This window comes from Marmota marmota, unplaced genomic scaffold (assembly GCF_001458135.2).
Source record: "Marmota marmota marmota unplaced genomic scaffold, marMar, whole genome shotgun sequence".
Classification (NCBI taxonomy): domain Eukaryota; kingdom Metazoa; phylum Chordata; class Mammalia; order Rodentia; family Sciuridae; genus Marmota; species Marmota marmota.
In genome coordinates this window covers 48,884,301-48,901,154 of record NW_025999853.1, presented here as the reverse complement: position 1 = coordinate 48,901,154, position 16,854 = coordinate 48,884,301, and the positions used below count along the sequence as shown (strand labels likewise).

The 16,854-nt window shown below is 45.5% G+C and overlaps 1 protein-coding gene across 1 annotated transcript; it reads right to left on the bottom strand.

Annotated features, from left to right (window-relative positions):
- Positions 1-288: 288 nt before the first annotated feature.
- Sdr9c7 (short chain dehydrogenase/reductase family 9C member 7) lies at positions 289-12,980 on the bottom strand. The gene is made up of 4 exons (XM_015483164.2): positions 12,473-12,980; positions 8,969-9,227; positions 8,273-8,436; positions 289-1,818 (listed from the first exon to the last, which is right to left on the bottom strand). The coding sequence occupies exons 1-4, from the start codon at positions 12,948-12,950 to the stop codon at positions 1,601-1,603; spliced, it is 1,119 nt and encodes a 372-aa protein (XP_015338650.1). The 5' UTR covers positions 12,951-12,980; the 3' UTR covers positions 289-1,600.
- Between the last annotated feature and the right edge of the window lie 3,874 nt (positions 12,981-16,854).

Sequence of the window (16,854 nt, the reverse complement as noted above, 5' to 3'; positions counted from 1 at the left end):
ACCAGAACTGTGAGAGGCAAAGAAACAGAAAGAGCCCACCACCTCGATGCCATCATTCAGCCACTGGGTCCCATCCTCACGCTCTATTGTTTAAGCCAGTTGAGTTGGCTTTTCTGCTACGTGTTGCTCAGTGCATTCCACCTGATTCCAAATTTGGTGCCAGGAATAGAAGGGTTGTGAATAATAGAGAGGAGGGGGTTGCATGGTGATCTCCCAAAGATGTGTCTACATACTAATCTCTGGAACCCATGATTATTACCCCTTATTTGGAAACAGAGTCTTTGCAGATATAATTAAGTCACACTTTATTATTTTCAAGTTCAGTCAGATGTTGCAGAGACACAAGTTGAAGACTTTTTAAAAATAAAATATCTCATTTGACCTTTATTATCTGACCATTCATCAAATTCAGAAAAGGCTTTTCAACACACCTTCATATGACTCAGCAGTTAAAGGCTTTTTAAAAAAGTTTAGTTACATTACTTATTTGATGATGATGATGCTAATTTCAGAGATTGATTCTATTGTAACTAAAAATAAAAATAAATAAATCCCTGAACTGGGAATCTGAATCTGAGTTTTATCTCTGTCTTAGCACTAAGTTAGGGGACTTGGGAAATCATTTCCCCGTCTGAGCACGAGTTACCTTCCTAAGGAACCACCACTGCCTCCCAAGTGTCTCAGAATCATCTAGGTCCTTGCTACAGATATATTTCTGAGCCCTTTCCTGAGTCTTCTGGATCATATTTTCTGACATTGGAGCCCAGGAATAATTGGGTAATTATCACGTACAGCCAAGTTTGAACAGCACAATGATCCCCAGGGTTCCTATAAATATTTGGTTTCTGATTTCTGTTCTTTCTCTCACTTTCTGGTCTCTGCTACAAGACATCATGCTGAAACAAAACACAAAATAGACAATAAAAAACCAAGACCACGATTTCATCATTTTCATAGTCCCCTCCCCAGCATCTTCACATACCAGTGCCTGGTATGTAGTAGGAACTCAATAAATATTTGAAGAATTAATCAATGGCTATTAAATACATGAATGTTATTTCATGTGTATCCCAATCACCTACCAATAGAGAAATTTAGAGAAAAAAAACTATTTTAAACTTTTATAGGATATACTTCCACACTTCCTGGCTGCCCTACTGTACCCGTCAGTAATGGGTTATGTGGATAAGGCTAGCACAGAGTCAGAGACCACAGGAAGGTGGCTGAGATTCCCCCACGGGTTAGATTATCCCATGGTATTTCCCGGAGGCGGTGACGGTTTGTGATTCAGCAGGAGCCAGTTTTTCCCTGCTTGATTTTTTCAGATCTAGAAAAACTTGTCTCCTGCCTGGGTGACGCATACCCTTGAGGTCATGCTGTAGGTCTCTAAAGGCCACCTCAAGTGGCTGGGGCCCCCAGTGATTGGGAAGAGGCAGTCATCTTCTGTTGGAAGTCACTGGTAGATTTGCCAGCAGTGAGTGTCAACCTAGCAAGGTGTCCATAGTAGATGATTCCCCCAGGATGTCTGATATCACCGCCTGTGACCTCACAGCTCTTTATCCCACCCCCTCCTTTAGGCCACCTTCTGAGCCTCCCCAGCTCAAACACTGTCAGCTGGCCTTGGAAAGTACCGGCTCAGGATGAAATCTGTCACAGGGGTGGGAAACTTAGCCAGGGGGAGGTAGAGGAGTTTGGCATCCAGGCCGGGGTTGTAGCGGACGCGGGGGCTCCGGGAAACGATGGCGTGCTCCATGCTGTTGGTGACATCCTTGATTCTTGGCTCTGCCAGCTGCATCGTGTTTTTCAACTTGTTGGTATCTGCTTGAGGGGTGGGGGGTGGCAATGAAAGGTTCTGTTATTCTTCATGAAAGATGAAAGTTTCTGTTATTTTTCTGAATTCTGTTCAAGCTCCCTTTCCATCAGATCCCTGGCCTAACATTTCAGGCAGGTTTTCACACACACATTTATAAGATCATTACAATTCCTCTTATTTGTCTTCCTCAGTTTTACAGTTGTGCATTGAATTCTAGTGACTGCAATGAGAAGAGCTATGCCAGTTCTTTATATGACTGTGCCACTTAGAGTTGTATGAACTTGAGCTTAAACTTTCATTATCTATAAAACAGGGATAATGCTACCTGCCTTGGAGAATAGCAAAGATGATTGATTAGTAGCAGGCTACTCGATGGAGTAGTGGGATTCCTAGGCTTTTTTTCATTTTTTTTTCCTTCACTTTCTAGAGTTTCCACATTTTCTACAAAAGCATGCAGGGGGAAAAAATGTTGTTAAAAATAGTAAACCAGCTGGGCAAGGTGGACAGTGGGAGGTGATACGAAGCACATCCTTCCATTGTCCTCTCAAATATTTATTAGCTCTTGTTTTGTGTGGGCACCTGCTAGGCATAGAGTGGAAAGGGAGACACAAGTTCCCATCTAGCCCATCACTCTCCTAGATGGTGGGGAAGAACTTGGGCTTTGGATCTGGGCACCTGGGGAAAAGTTTTTCTTCCTGAGAGAATTAAGCAAGAGAGTTTATAAAAGAGCAAGGTCCAAACTTTGGCATTTCGGCCACAACAGTTGAACTTCTGACCCCTTTTCTTTGCTAGGGACAGGTCCTAGTCTTCATATAGACTCCCCAAGAAGTAGGGGAGGGGGCTAAAATGGGAATTTTGGGGGAGGGTATTGGGGATTGAACTCAGAGGCACTCAACCATCGAGCCATATCCCCAGCCCTATTTTGCATTTTATTTAGAGAGAGGGTCCCCCTGAGTTGCTTAATGTCTTGCTTTTGCTGAGGCTGGCTTGTGAACTCGCTATTCTCCTGCTTTAGCCACCTGAGCCTATGGAATTACAGGTGTGCATCACTGGGTCCGGCTAAATGGGAATTTTTGATGTCCTCCCCAGCAGAGTTCGGAAGAGAAAAGACATTAGGTCCTTGGCTATGCCCAGCAACAGCAGTGGTAACCACGCCAGGCTGAGGCTCAGCTTCAGGCCTGTTAGCATAAGAACTGTGATCTCTATTTCTGTGCTTGTCCCTGTGATTCTAAGCACCACTTCTTTGGGAATGTGCTCCTGTCAGTTGCTATCAACAAGCCATCCATACAGTTCTACTCTGGATATCATTAAGAACAACTCCAAGAGCTGTGTACATTATCACTCACATGTAATTCCAGATATTTGAGAGGCTGAGGCAGGAGGATCACAAGTTTGAGGTCAGCCTGAGCAATTTAGTGAAACCCTGTCTCAAAATAAAATTTAAAGGACTGGGGATTAGCTCAGTAGTAGAGCACTCGCCTAGTATACAGCAGGCCCTGGATTCAATCACCAGTACCATGCACACATGCACGCATGTGCACACGCACACACACAAAAGAAATCTGAGGCATGTCTTGGAGTTCATAAGCTAGGGGCCTGTTTGGTTAGCCACAGCAAGTGGTTATCATCTGTCTAACGCAGCACTGCATGACCACTCTTGAATATCTCTTGTGTCTTACTATTGGCCCCCCACTTCTCATAACCACCTTGATGTGTGACTTCATGTCTTCATGCCACACCTAGCTCAAAGCTATTTGAAATGCTAAGATTCACACTCCTCAGTGTAACCACCCAAATGGTCTTTTAGGCTCTGATCCTTAATCTATCCCTGTCCCAGTCCCCTACACACTACACTTGTGCCAGACTAATAATCATAACAATGCCTAAGGTCTGTTGAGCTCATTCTATGGCTGAGAGGAGTACTTTACATTTTTGTTTAGTTCTATAGTTTTTGAAGGAGGAATTATTATACTTTTTTAAATGAATAAGCTGAAGTTTAGAGAGTTGTGTAACATGATCAGAAGGACTGCTGAAGTCCAAATTTGGAATCACACTGCCTACAAAGGCATAAGATCTATGTCACATCATGTCTCCAGATGTCGTGCCTCCAGATGTTGCTCGTGCTTCTCTGTGGGAAACATTTGCTGTCTCTTTCCCTTTTGTGAACTCCTGTTCATCCTTCAAAACTCTCTAAGGCATCCATTGTTTCCTCTTTGAGGCTTTTGTGACAGAGGAATTAAGTCTCTGTTCTGTTAACCGTTGCTTCGCTTGCATGCCCACTATTGATTCTCTGCATGGTGTTGTATTTGCTTTTGGATCTCCCCTGCCGGATTCTCAGAGGCCCATCTCATCCCTGTAATCACTAGGTAACTGAGGTGAAAATTGAGAGTATAACCACCTGGGAAAATGTTTATCTAAAAGTGGTTGACACCTGCCTGAAAATTTTCCTCTGAAATCATGGGGTGGACTACAAATGAATCAGCCTATGGATTTCATAAGCCCTCTCCTTATTATTCTTCAGCATAACAATACCAGCTTTGTGACAAGTAGTTTTCAGAGGACATTTGCTTTCCTGCAGATTCCTTCATGGACAGCGCTAGAGACTCTACAGTCCTTGCCTGCACTGAGGACTTACTTAGGAAGTGACTTTATATACTTTCCAGACTCTGGCTGAATCTATGCTTCACCCAGCTTCACAGCAGCCCATAAATGACTTGGACCACTCTCTGCTAAGGGAGTTTTAGGGGGAATCACACAGAGCATTTACAGTATATCCCCTCCCCCACTAACATCCAGTCCTTTTGTTCCCAACAGCTGCAGACTTCCCTTTGGGGATCCATGATTCCCTGGCTCTTGAGTCTTAGGTCTAGGTAGAGCACATGATCCAGCCTGAGCCAGTAGGACTTTCACATTTCCCTGGGCACGGAGATTAATTCGAGGTTGAGAACGTTCTGCAGTTTCCTCTGATCCAGCCGTCCAGATTAGAATGAACTTTAGGATTTTCAGGGAATCTAGAAAGAATTGTCCCCTATTCCCAGGAGATCTCACTTTGGAAGGAAGTGAGGAGATGCTGTAACCATGAGGTTTCCAAAGCAAAGAGAGTTTGTGAGTCTAGAGTCACAATACAAGCAAGAAGAACCAAGTAGTAGGGTGAAACCAAGGCCTAACGGTATCACTTTGGAGCTGGATTGGGTTGTGCCTGGAGTCAATTTTGTTTGACTTTTTAGTTATGTGGGTCAAGGAATTCTTTTCTGCTTCAATAAGTTTGGTTGGATTTTCTGTCACTTGTAACTGAGAAAGTCACACAGGAGACCCCTAGCTCAGGAAGATAAGAAAGTTTCCTAGAGACCCTCCCTTCTAAATACCCATGTGCTCATTTTCCTCTTTCTTTTTTTAATATTTATTATTAAGTTTTAGGTGGACACAATATATTTATTGTGATGTAAATCCTTGGGACATTTTTTTTTCTCCTCACAGAATTCTAATATGTCCAGAACCAAAAGATTTTTTTCTTTAAGGAACACTTCTCCAAAGATCTCTTCACTGAGTCTTCCCTAAATCAACAGGTAAATGATATCCCCATCTACCAGGTTCTTCAACATAATCCTAGCACTCCTCCTTGAGGGTTCCCTCTCGCTCTTCCCCAGTAACCGCTAGTCTAATATACACCTGGCATCCAGCAACTTCTTTCTACATCCTCTACCTCCTCTCTAGTCCAAACCACCATCCTGTCTACCGGGAACACTGCAGCAATCAGAGTAGTCTTTCCCAGCTATAGATCAGATCATATCCTTATTTCTCAGTGTGCTTTAATGCTTTAATTTATTTTGTGCCCTTCAGCTAGCCCTCACCGCTCCCTACCTGCTGGCTTCCTTAAAGTCCCTCCAAAGGAATGTCCTGCCTCTGAGCTCTCCTGCAAAAATCTCCCTTCTCAGCCCCTTTTCCACTTTCCAGCAATGCCTAATTCTAATTTTTCCTCAAGGTCAACTCAGAGAAGGTCTCCCCATGCCATAATCTGAATTGGGGTTCCAACTCCCAGCCCTGTTCTTCTTTCAAGAGCCCTTGTTTTCTCTTCAATTGCATTTAACCACAATTTTTCATGAAATGTGTGTGCTTTTACTAACATTTGTCTCCCCTACTGGGTCTAAAGCTACAGGCAGTTAGAGGAAAGCACACTGCTTTGTCCACTCCAACTCCTAGTTCCACACAATACCTGGCACATGGCAGCCTTGCTCTGAAAGGTATATTAAGTGAAGAAATCGCTTTCTTGGTTTTTGTTTCTTAGCTTTTAATTCTGTTGATGTGTGATGTCCAGGACAGCATGTCACTAAAATAAACCTTTCTGCAGACCTGCCATGGGTTTCATTGCAGGATTACATTTAGCCCATTGCTATAATTTCAATCTGGAATGTCCCCCAAAAGTCCATGAGTCAAAGGCTTAGTCCTTAGCTTAGGAGGTTGTGAAACTAAGAGGTGGGTCCTATTGGGAGGTCTTTAGGTCATTGGGGGCATGACCTCAAAGGAGACTGTGGGACCCAAGTCTCTTCTTCCTCTTTTTTGCTTCCACAAGGTGAGTTGTTTTGCTTTGCCATATGCTTCCTCCATGATGTACTGCCATAGGCCCAAAGCAACAATGGAGCCAACTTGACTGTGAACTCAAACCACTAACACTATAAGCCAAAATAAATCTTTTCTTTTTATAAGTTGATTGTCTCAGGTGTTTATTATAGTAACAGAAATTTGGATTATAATTTTGGATTATTATAATTTAAGAATCTCTTTACAGTATAAGAACTTATATCTTGTAGATACCACTGTAATCAAATAAAGGAAATCACACTTAGTCTAAGGAAAGATAATAAAAACCACCACAAACTTTTAAATCAAATTTTTTTACCAAGCACTAGGAACTACAAGTGTGTGTGTGTGTGTGTGTGTGTACATATATATATGTATATATATATACATATATATTAAATGAGAATATGTACATTCTCATAAGTTATTGCAGATGAGAAAATTAAGAAATTAAGTAACTTGTCCAAGGTCCACATCTGCAAAATCTACATCCATGCCGGCTAGTTCTTAACTGCAACAGAAAATTGCCTCTTGGGACTATACATGGAAGTAAGGTAAAAGAGAAAAAGAAAAATCTGGGTTAGGGAAAATGAGACAAGACTATTGAGGCCTAGAGGGAGCAGGAACTGGACTGGGTGCATGGCTGCTTCACTCTGGACCCAGGGACAATTCCTAAGACAACACAGAGCCAGCCCTACCGTCTTGGCTGGTGGCATCATCAGAGAGAAAACTGGAGAAGGGAGATGGCTGCCAAGGAGGTGTCAGCTAATTACACCAGGCCAGTTGCTACTGACAAAGGTTGCCCCACTCAAGGGCAGCTACAGAGGGGAGCCTGGGGCCTGCTCTCTCTCCAGGCCCTGGGACTTGTGGAATGGAGAGACCTAGGAAATCAGTGAATCCCACTCTCCTAAAACCAACTGGCTCAACTTTGAGATCAGATTCTCTGAGTGATTTGGGGCACTCTGGTCCTCAAAATGACTCTCTCTTTTCTACCAGTAGACACATCAACAGAACTTTTGGCCCATTCTCCCTCCACTGCACGTTCAGCCCATATCCTTTCATGTTCCCCAAAGCCTGAGGCTCCATTCATCCCCAAACTGGACAAGCTGCACAATGTTAGGCAGGATGGTAAAGAGCTGAGACCTCCTCCTTCACCCTCCCAAGCACCTAAGGTTCACAGGAGATCCCTAGCTCAGGAAGATAAGAAAGTTTCCTAGAGACCCTCCCTTCTAAATACCCATGTGCTCATTTTCCTCTTTCTTTTTTTAATATTTATTATAAAGTTTTAGGTGGACACAATATATTTATTTTACATTTATGTGGTGCTGAGAATCGAACCCAGTGCCTAGTGCATGCTAGGCGAGCACTCTACCACTGAGCCACAACCCCAGCCCATCATTTTCCTCTTTCTATAACAAGTATCTGGTGCAAGACACTTCACACACATTAATCCTCACAGCAACCCTGTGAAGTAGGCTCTATCATTAGCTCCATTTTCCAGATGAGAAAACTGAAGTACAGAGAGACTAATGAATTTGTCCAAAGCCTCCCAGCTAGTAAGGGAGTAGAGCCAGGACTCTGACCCGGGCAGCCATGCTCTTGATCACTGCTCTATATTTATCTCAGTGCATTTTCACCTGACTCAACCTGCTCAGTGATATTCAAGGGCAAGTGCCAGGAGTAGGCAGCATCTCTCCTGACTCCCCCATGAATCTGCCATTTGGTCTCTATTCTCGAACCCCAGCCCTGCTGCTAGTTGTTTGGCCTCAGGCCCTGAGTCCTTCTGAGCCTCTTTTCCATCATCTGTAAACTGAAAGCCAGTCAGCAACCCCAAAATTTCCCTTCCCCTCTCTGAGACCCCACTCCCACGGGGGAACTCACAGATGCGGAAGTATTCTTCTCCGTAGCTATCCCGGGTCTCTGGAGGAAGCCGTTCCCACAGCTTTTGCATGCGTGTCTCTAAACCCTCCTTTCCCAGAATGGATGTCCGGTAGTTCCCTGGCTCAATGATGCTGACCTTCACCCCAAAGTAGTGGAGTTCACGCCTGGGAAATTAGAGTTGCATTTGCTCTGAGCCTCATGATGACAGTCATTAGGGAGATTCACCTCTGGAAGGACCTGTCTTACCAGGAACCTGGAGGTCCCCCCACTCCTGTGCAGCTGGCCCAGATACTCACTGCCTTCATGCAAATAACCCTTTCCTAAGCTGGTTCAGCAGTCTCTGGGCACTTTGCATAAGGCAAACCCCATAGGGAGGAAGTCAATAGAGGATCTAGGCCAAGATCTTGCCTTCACCAGGTCCTTCCCACTCTCAGCCCCATGCTCAGCACCATACCTGATGAAAGGGAGGTGGTCTATACAAGGCTTGCATCCTCCTTCAAGGGTTTATCTCCATTCACCTCTTCTCCTCATCCCTTCTTCTCTTGATCTTTGGAGAAGATCTAGCCTCCCTCTTGCTACTGCTTTAACTCCCTTGTTCCAGAACTGCCCCGCCCCCATGCTGTCACCCCAGCCCTCTCTTCCTGAATTAAAACACCCAAGATCCCCACCCAGGTGGTGTTATCAGGGCCCAGTCACCTGATGCTGTCAGAGAAGGCCTCAACCCCAAACTTGGAGACACAGTAACCACCACCAATGACTGCCACACGACCACCAGAGCTGGACATGTTGACCACCCTGCCCCGGGCTTTCTTGACCATAGGCAGCATGTGGAGGGTCACGTCGATCAGTCCCACCAGGTTCACATTGATCACCTTCACAAAGTCTTCCTTGGTCAGCCATTCGTTGGGACCACTGGGCAGGCCCACACCAGCATTATTCACCAGTGCCCAGAGGCCTAAGGATGAGAGGAGAGAGAAAGAACCACACAGAAATCAGTGTCTCTGGGAAAGCACCAGGGACCATTATCCACCTGCTCAGGGCTACCTTTTGGCCGAGTAGGTGTATAAGACACAAGATGGCATGGTTTGGAGCAGGGGTGGGGAGTTACAACAGCCGGAAAAATCATATGCCTTTTACAGACTCATGTTCCCTTGAAGGGGCACTTTTTTCTGATTAACATAGTCTGTCAACTGGCTGAGGCTCTGTACCAGTCACAACCCAGGCTGCATGTGGCTAATAGCACTGAAGCTATTAGCTCAAAGATAGGAGATACCATTTTCCTACCAATGAATTCAAGTCTGAATTCCATTGTCAATCAGGCTTCCTTTCTCTATTCACCTAAGTGTAAGAAACCAACTCCATTTCACCTATTACCCAAATCGATTCACTTATTCATTCATTCATCCTTCACACATCTATTCATTCCTACACATCTACTCTGTGCCACTTAAAAGGTGAAGGAGACAGAAACTGAACAAGACAAGGTCTTGCCCCTCAAGATGGCAATAAATGCTAAAGAAAAAAGTCAAACAAGGCAGACCAGAGAGAAAAATGTCATATTTATAAGTGTATAAAACACTTGAATAAAATACTCATGAGAAATATGAAAAGGGCTCTCTTTAAATTGGGTTGCACATGAATGGAGAAAAATAATGGTAAGTTATTTAGGCCCAACTCTGTAGGGCCTCAAGACTGGAGAACCTCAAGATCTAGGCCTGCTTCTAACTCCAGGCCTTGGACAGATGGCTTCCTATCTGGGCCTCAGGTTCTTCGTCAGACTTCAGTAGGGAGATTGTTCCCAGTCAGTCCCAAAAGCCTGGTGGAGGAGGGAGCTGCAGGAGAAGCACTCCTTTGAGTTTTTTAGTAGAATTCCACTAGGGAAGCATAATACTAAAATCACACTGAAAAAGCCCCTCAATGACCTTTAAGGGCTCCTTCTGGCTCTTTCACCCAAGGATCCAGGGAACCTCACTCCCTGGCTCCTTCCTTTTCCCAACCCCATTATATCCCAAACTTGACCAATACCTCAAGGTACTCTGCCAGCACAGTCACTCACTCCTGAGGGAAGATTTGAATGTGAACATCAATCCTGGCCACCTTCCCCCCAGGTCCCCACCTAAGCCACACCCCCATCCTCCTGTTTTCTTGCCATTTGAGAAACTAAAGGAGATTAACTGATTGGCAGGGTTTGGAATCTTTCCAGCTGGGGGAGACTCTGGCCTTATATAGGAGAAAATGAGGTTGCTGAGACCAAAAAACCCCAGTGGTCTCTGCCTGTGGAAAAGGGATACACAGCATTTCTACCTCTGATTGTCCTGGTAAATGTCTCTAGCAGAGGATGCATTACCTGTTGGGGAACTAGGACAACCTTATTTTTATCTATCTATCTATCTATCTTGGGCTGGGGTTGTGGCTCAGTGGTAGAGCGCTCACCTAGCACGTGCAAGGCCCTGGGTTTGATTCTCAGCACCACATAAAAATAAATAAATAAAATAAAGATATTGTGTCCAATTACAACTAAAAAATAAATATTTTTTTTAAAAAAAAAAAGAGTAACCAGAGAATAGTCAGAGCAGGGCTAACAGCTTTAGAATGTGCCAATTCCATATTCAGGGACACTCAGGGGCAATGAGAAAGCATGTAAGAATTGTCTCCCTTCCCCCACCCCCAGTACTCAGTGCTTCTTAGAGTAAGAATGTTGCATAGGCAGAATAATCATCCTCCAAGTATTAGGATCAGGTTCCTAATCCCAGGAACCTGTGACACATGGGGTTACATGGGAAAGGAGAATTGAGGTTGCAGATGGAATTGAGGTAGCTAATCAACTGATCTTAATGGGGAGATTATCCCAGATTTGCCTGTGAAGCCCAAGAGAATCATAAGAGTCCTTCTAAGTAAAAGAAAGCAGAAGCCAGAGAACCAGAGAGATGGAAAAAGGGTGAAGGACACAGGTCAACTTTGCTGGCCTTGAAGATGGAGGAAGCAGCCGTGTGCTAAGGAATGCAGGCACCCTTTAGAAGCTGGGTAAAGCAAGGAAATGGATCTCCCCTGCTCCCAGAGGGAGCATAGTTCTGCTGAGCCCTTGAATGTAACCTAGTGAGACCCATTTTGGACTTGTTTCCTCCAGAGTTACAAGATAGTAAACGTGTGTTTTTAAGCCACTGTGTTTGTGTGAATTTGTTATAGCAGCAATAGGAGACTAATACAGCCACTGAATCATGAATGCAAGTGGCTTAAGGTGGAATGTAAGGAGCTGGCTGAGGAAGCCTGGCAGAGAGAGAGGCTCACCCTTGCTAAGGATGTAATAAGTAAGAGACAAAAAAGTTCTTTTCCCAGGAAACTAGCACAGGAAACAATTAATAAACAAGAAAAATAAGTATTGCATTGTGTTGGATGGCAATAAATGCTAAAGAAAAAAGTAAAACAAGGAGCTACTGTTTGGCTCCTCCTGGGTTCCAGGGTTCTGTTGCTCCCACCTGGACTGAGGCTCTAGACTCATTTCCTTGGGAGTGAGGACTTCCTCTAGGTTTCTGTTTCTACTATAGAACTATCCTGATCCTCCCTATCCTGCACTCACAACCTATGTGCTGGAAGTTCACTGGGCAGGTTCCCCCATACTCTTGGTCCAGCCCCAGCTCACAGCCTCCTTTCTCAATGCAAGTAGCCACTCAGATGTAGGCACCAACATCCATGGTGAGGTAAGGAAGAGATCTGCCTCCCCGCTGCCTGACACAGAGAATGCCCTGATTCACGGCATCCAACCTCCTGTCCCCTTGCCTCTGTCCCTAGCCTGAGAACTACACGAAATATGCTTGAATTTCTATAGGAGATGGTAGGACTACTGACATTTCCAAGAGACACTTCCATCTTGAGAGGTTTGAATATACAGAATACATCTTTCCTCCCTCGCTTCCTGTCATAACCTCTGCCCTGTCCCTGAGTTTCTGGGAGAGAACCCTTTCTTGGGAAATCACCTCTTCATGTGAACAGGACAAATCATGCAGTGCTTTCCAACCTGACAGAGCCAGAGCTCCCAGTCCCAGTTCCCTGCTCATTCCCTACATCAGCTCTTCCACCCCCTTTGGACATCAGTGTCCCTAATACTGTCAGATGATGAGGAAGCAGGGAGGGAGGAGGGGGAAACAGAGAGATGCAGAAATAGCGTAAACTAAGAAAGCCAAAGGATGCTGTTTGCCCCACCTTGCTCGCCCACTTGGTCCCTCACCCACTGGGCTGCTGCCTTGATGCTCTCAGTCTTGGTGACATCCAGTAGGATGGTCTGCAGTTGGTAGGAGGTATCCTGTTGAAGTTTCTGGGCTCCCTCCTCAGTGAGGCAAGCAGCCAGCACTCGCATACCCCGATCAACCAGCTGTCTGGCCAACTGGTTCCCAAAGCCCGAGTCACAGCCGGTGATGAAGACATACTTCTCTGAGAGGTTGCGAACAAGATTGCAATTCTTGAACCAGCGATACATAAAAGAGAGGTCCGTGAGTGCTGCCATTGAGCAGTGGGGAGCTGATGGCAAAGAAGAACAGGGCTCAGGAAACAGCAGGAGAGGTTGGTTCTTAGGTCCCTGGTGACACTCTGCTGGAACCCACAGGTAAGGAGAGCTTCTACTACTTGCAACAGATGCAGGGCCCTGCCTAAGATACTCTGTCATCTTTGTAGGTGGATACATCACCACCAATTAGCCAAGATGCAAGAAATTCAAGTCCAACCTGAAGCATGTCACCTCTGACAGCTCTGGTGATTACCTCCCTCTCTCCCCCTGCCCTGATGGGTGAAGGTGCCAAAAATGGGAAAGTCCCCAATGGCAATGTGGGTGCCATGAAGAAGTTCACCTGGATGGCATGAGAGGGCAAATAAGAAAGGAAGACTCAGCCTAGGGACCCCTGCTCTGGAAAAGCCCCACCCCAGCTCCACCTCTAGCCTAGGGATCAAAATCATTTGTCGTGAGTACAGGCATGTGTATAAATTTAACTTTTATTTTCAGGGAAAGCATTAAGATGAATTCATGAATTCAAAATAAAATTGGGCTTATGCCCTCCAAACCCCAAGAGAAATTGAAGCCCAGATCATCAACTCTTTGGAGATCTTAAGTGAGTCTCCATCATCAGAAATGGTGAAAAACAAAGGGTTTTCCCAGGTTGTGTGCCTCCATTGTCCTGAGGCCAGAGGAAGCTGGGCCCTCCTATTGGGGGGATGTGGATATGAGGCCCCACCTACCAGAAAGCGGAAAGACTTGAGATACTCAGGGCCTGGCTTGTGGAGTGATACTCAGGTCATTAGCAAGGAGTCCCCACTGCCTTGCAAACCATTTCAGAATTCCACCCACCCCTACCAATGAAGGGAGCCAAAGACAGAGGGCATAGCAGCTCCCTGTCCAGGAAGGTATCTTTCGTTCACCCTCAGGACTTTATTTCAATACTCTAGGTGGTCTGATGAAGCACGAAGACTGAAGGTGGGGTGACAGTGGAAGGGAACTCTGAAGCCAGGAGACACAGTGGCTAATTGAATGGAAGTTAGGAGTCAGAGCCATTTGAAGGTAGGGGGCCTTGACAAGTAGAACCACAGGTGGCAAGAGAAGCCAGTAGTTGAGAGTTGGGCATGGACAGGAAGGCAGGGAAGGGATCATTTTGATCCAAGCATCACTGAGCCTGAGGTTCAGGCAGATGATGGAAATGCATGGTGAGTTCACTGGGCAGCTGAAGAAAGGGCCTGGACAGAGTCCTTGGCTCTGAGAGGGAAGAGGCACAGGAGGAGGAGAGGACTATTCCATAGGGGGCTCAAGACTTGGAAAATAACAGGGTTAGGACTTGGAGGGGAAGGAGAAATTCCAGGCAATGGGGCAGAAAGCTCACAGAAAGGCAGGAGGGAAGCTGGTAAAGCAAAGGAATAAGGAAACCAGGTAGGTGTGAGTAGTGAGAGGGCCACACCCAGGATTGCATAAGAAGCAAGGACAGAATGATGCTGGAGCCCAGGGTGGTTTCTTGGCTCAACCTCCAGGGTCACCTTTCATTGGGATGAGCCTGGTCACAGTTCACACCTTTCCTGTTCCAAGGGTCTGACACAGAAATAAACCACAAGTTCCCAAGAAGGAAAGGAACTCAGGTTTTAGCTCTATGTTGCACTATGTACCAAATCTGGCCAGCCCCCAAAGCAGATAAAGCAGGTGTCTCATCTTGGTTATTCTGAACTGAGGATGATGGGAGTACGTGTGGAGTTAGATCACAAACCCATGTCTAAAAAGCAGACCCAAAGCACATAGATGATGGAGGAGGGAGTGGTGGCAGGCAAACCTGACTTACTTCATACCTTCCCCACAGTACAGCGCATCTGGAAAGCATCCCCCAGTCACTTTTTGCCCAGTTATGGCTGGGAAGACTTCGATAATATCCCCCAAGGGCTGAGCAGGCCCAAGGACAGTGGGCTTCCCTGTTTTTGAAGATGCAGGTGAGATCTGGGAGTTGGCTCTGGCCTTGGAGAAGGATAACGCAGAACTGGCCCAAAGCAGGCCTGGGTCTGATCCAGTCATTTCCTGGAACTTTCTTCCTGCTAACTGCTGGCTAAGGCAGTATTCTGCTGGGCTTAAACTGAAAAGGCAGGCACTGGAAGCAGATGGTGTGAGGGATGGGGACCACATGCTAGGATGTGAATGCTTCCCACTCCCAGATGACAGGGGACCCTGATGAGCTGCCACCTGAGGCCCAGAGAGAGTCTTGTGGTTACCCTTCCACCCACTCCATTCCCATAAGGAGAAAAGCCTGTACCTCCTCCATCTCATTTTCACCTGGGTGTACAATGTGTGTACACACTAGGAGGTGGGCTCAAGGAAGAGCAGGCAAGGACTGAACCCTGCCCATGATGCTCATGCCTCCTCAAAATGTATTTTACAGGGCTGGGGTTGTGACTCAGTGGCAGAGCACTTGCCTTGCACATGTGAGTTACTGAGTTCGATCCTCAGCACCACATAAAAATAAATAAACAAAATAAATATAATTGTGTCATGTATAACTAAAAAAAATTTTTTAAAATGTGTGTTCCTCAGTGTGGACAGTGGGCCATGAGCCTCAGAGCCTTGAATGACTGCTCAGAGAAATAGGATGCCAACATATGCAGTCAGATCTCCATTTCTCGACTGTAAGAGGTGATTCATTCTTCATAAAATTCCCAGAGTCCTGACTAATGTTCCAGGAAAAACTTGGAGCAGAGGTTAGGAGGGGGGGTTGACCTATGATCCTGGAGACTTGAGCTTATCCTTCCCATCACTCTATTTTCCACTTCATGACACATCACCTTCATCCATCACCCCAACTAGACCCTTCCAAGCACCCAAGTCTTGGTTTCACAGACCTTGACCGACCTTGGAGAGTTCCAGAAGACCATGGCTTCCACCAGGCAGGTGGGCATGCAGTTTAAGGTGAGGTAAGGGAGCTTGGTGCCCCAGTCAGGTGAGTACTCGGTGTATATGGTAGTGGTGGGGGAAACAAGTGGTCAGTACATACTCCATTCAGTCTGTCACCAAGGATAGATTCAACCTGATTTTTGTCAAATTTTTTCAAATATGTTGAGGTCTGCTTAGGATGATAAAGGGTACTGAATGTACTTGCATATCCCTTTAGTTCCACACAGATCTTTAAATTAGTAGGAAAGTTTCTAAGAATTACTGGCTCCACAATAATATGCCCCAGACCTAATCTATCCACGTTTCCCAATGAATGACCCCAAACTTACCCTAGGAACAACTGTTCCACACTCAGGCACATCTGGCTGTCATTCTGGGAATATCTTTGTTGCACAAATTGAAGGTCTCTTCCAACAAAACTATGAACATGAAAATCAGCTATCTTCAAACCTAACTATCTTGCCGTGAGTCTACCATGTCTTCCCTCTCTAGCTTTAGTTTATTCTTCAAAATGTTGAGGGTTTAGATGAGATAGTGCCCCCAATTATAATAAGCTTTTATTAGGTGACCAGCTGGCCACAGCACTATAGGATGGGGTTAAACAGCCTTACTTTGTGGGTGAGTCAGAATATGAATGATTGACCTTAAGGGTGGAGGTGCAAATGATGAACCCAAGTTTCCAGATAAGAGTCTGCTTCTGTCCCCACTGTGTACAGTTCAATCACAAGATACAAGAAACTTCTCACCATAGATTCTCCCTGACCTTTGGGCTAGTCCTGTCCCATGCCTCCTGTAAAAACCCCACAAGCCTCACAGTGTTGGTTTTGTTAGTCTTGCAGAAGCCTGGCTCAGTAATAGCCAATTTTACCCAAAAAAGGAAAGTTCCCTGTTGCAAGACAGGAAAGCAAATGGCAAGGACTTCAGAGACCTTGGAAGGTGTGTCAGTTAGGTTTTCATTGCTGTGACTAAAATTCATGACAAGAACAACTTACTTAGAGGAGGAAAAGTTTATTTGGGCTCATAGTTTCAGAGGTTCAGCCCATTGTGAGCTGACTCCATTGCTCTGGGCCTGAGATGAAGCAGAACGTCATAGTGGAAGGGCATGGCAGACAAGTTCCACTCCCCTCATGGCAGCCAGGAAGTAGAGAAAGTGGGGAAGATGAATCCTTCCAGGGCA

What these genes read in the sequence shown, in the direction of transcription:
- Sdr9c7 (XM_015483164.2), bottom strand. Translation starts at nt 12,950, where the DNA reads ATGTATCCACCTACAAAGATGACAGAGTATCTTAGGCAGGGCCCTGCA. An exon ending in GGACCAAGTGGGCGAGCAAG is followed by an intron (nt 9,228 to 12,472) that starts GTGGGGCAAACA and finishes TCTCATCCTTAG; the next exon opens with GCCTCTGGGCACTGGTGAAT. An exon ending in AGAAGAATACTTCCGCATCT is followed by an intron (nt 1,819 to 8,272) that starts GTGAGTTCCCCC and finishes CCCCTCAAGCAG; the next exon opens with ATACCAACAAGTTGAAAAAC.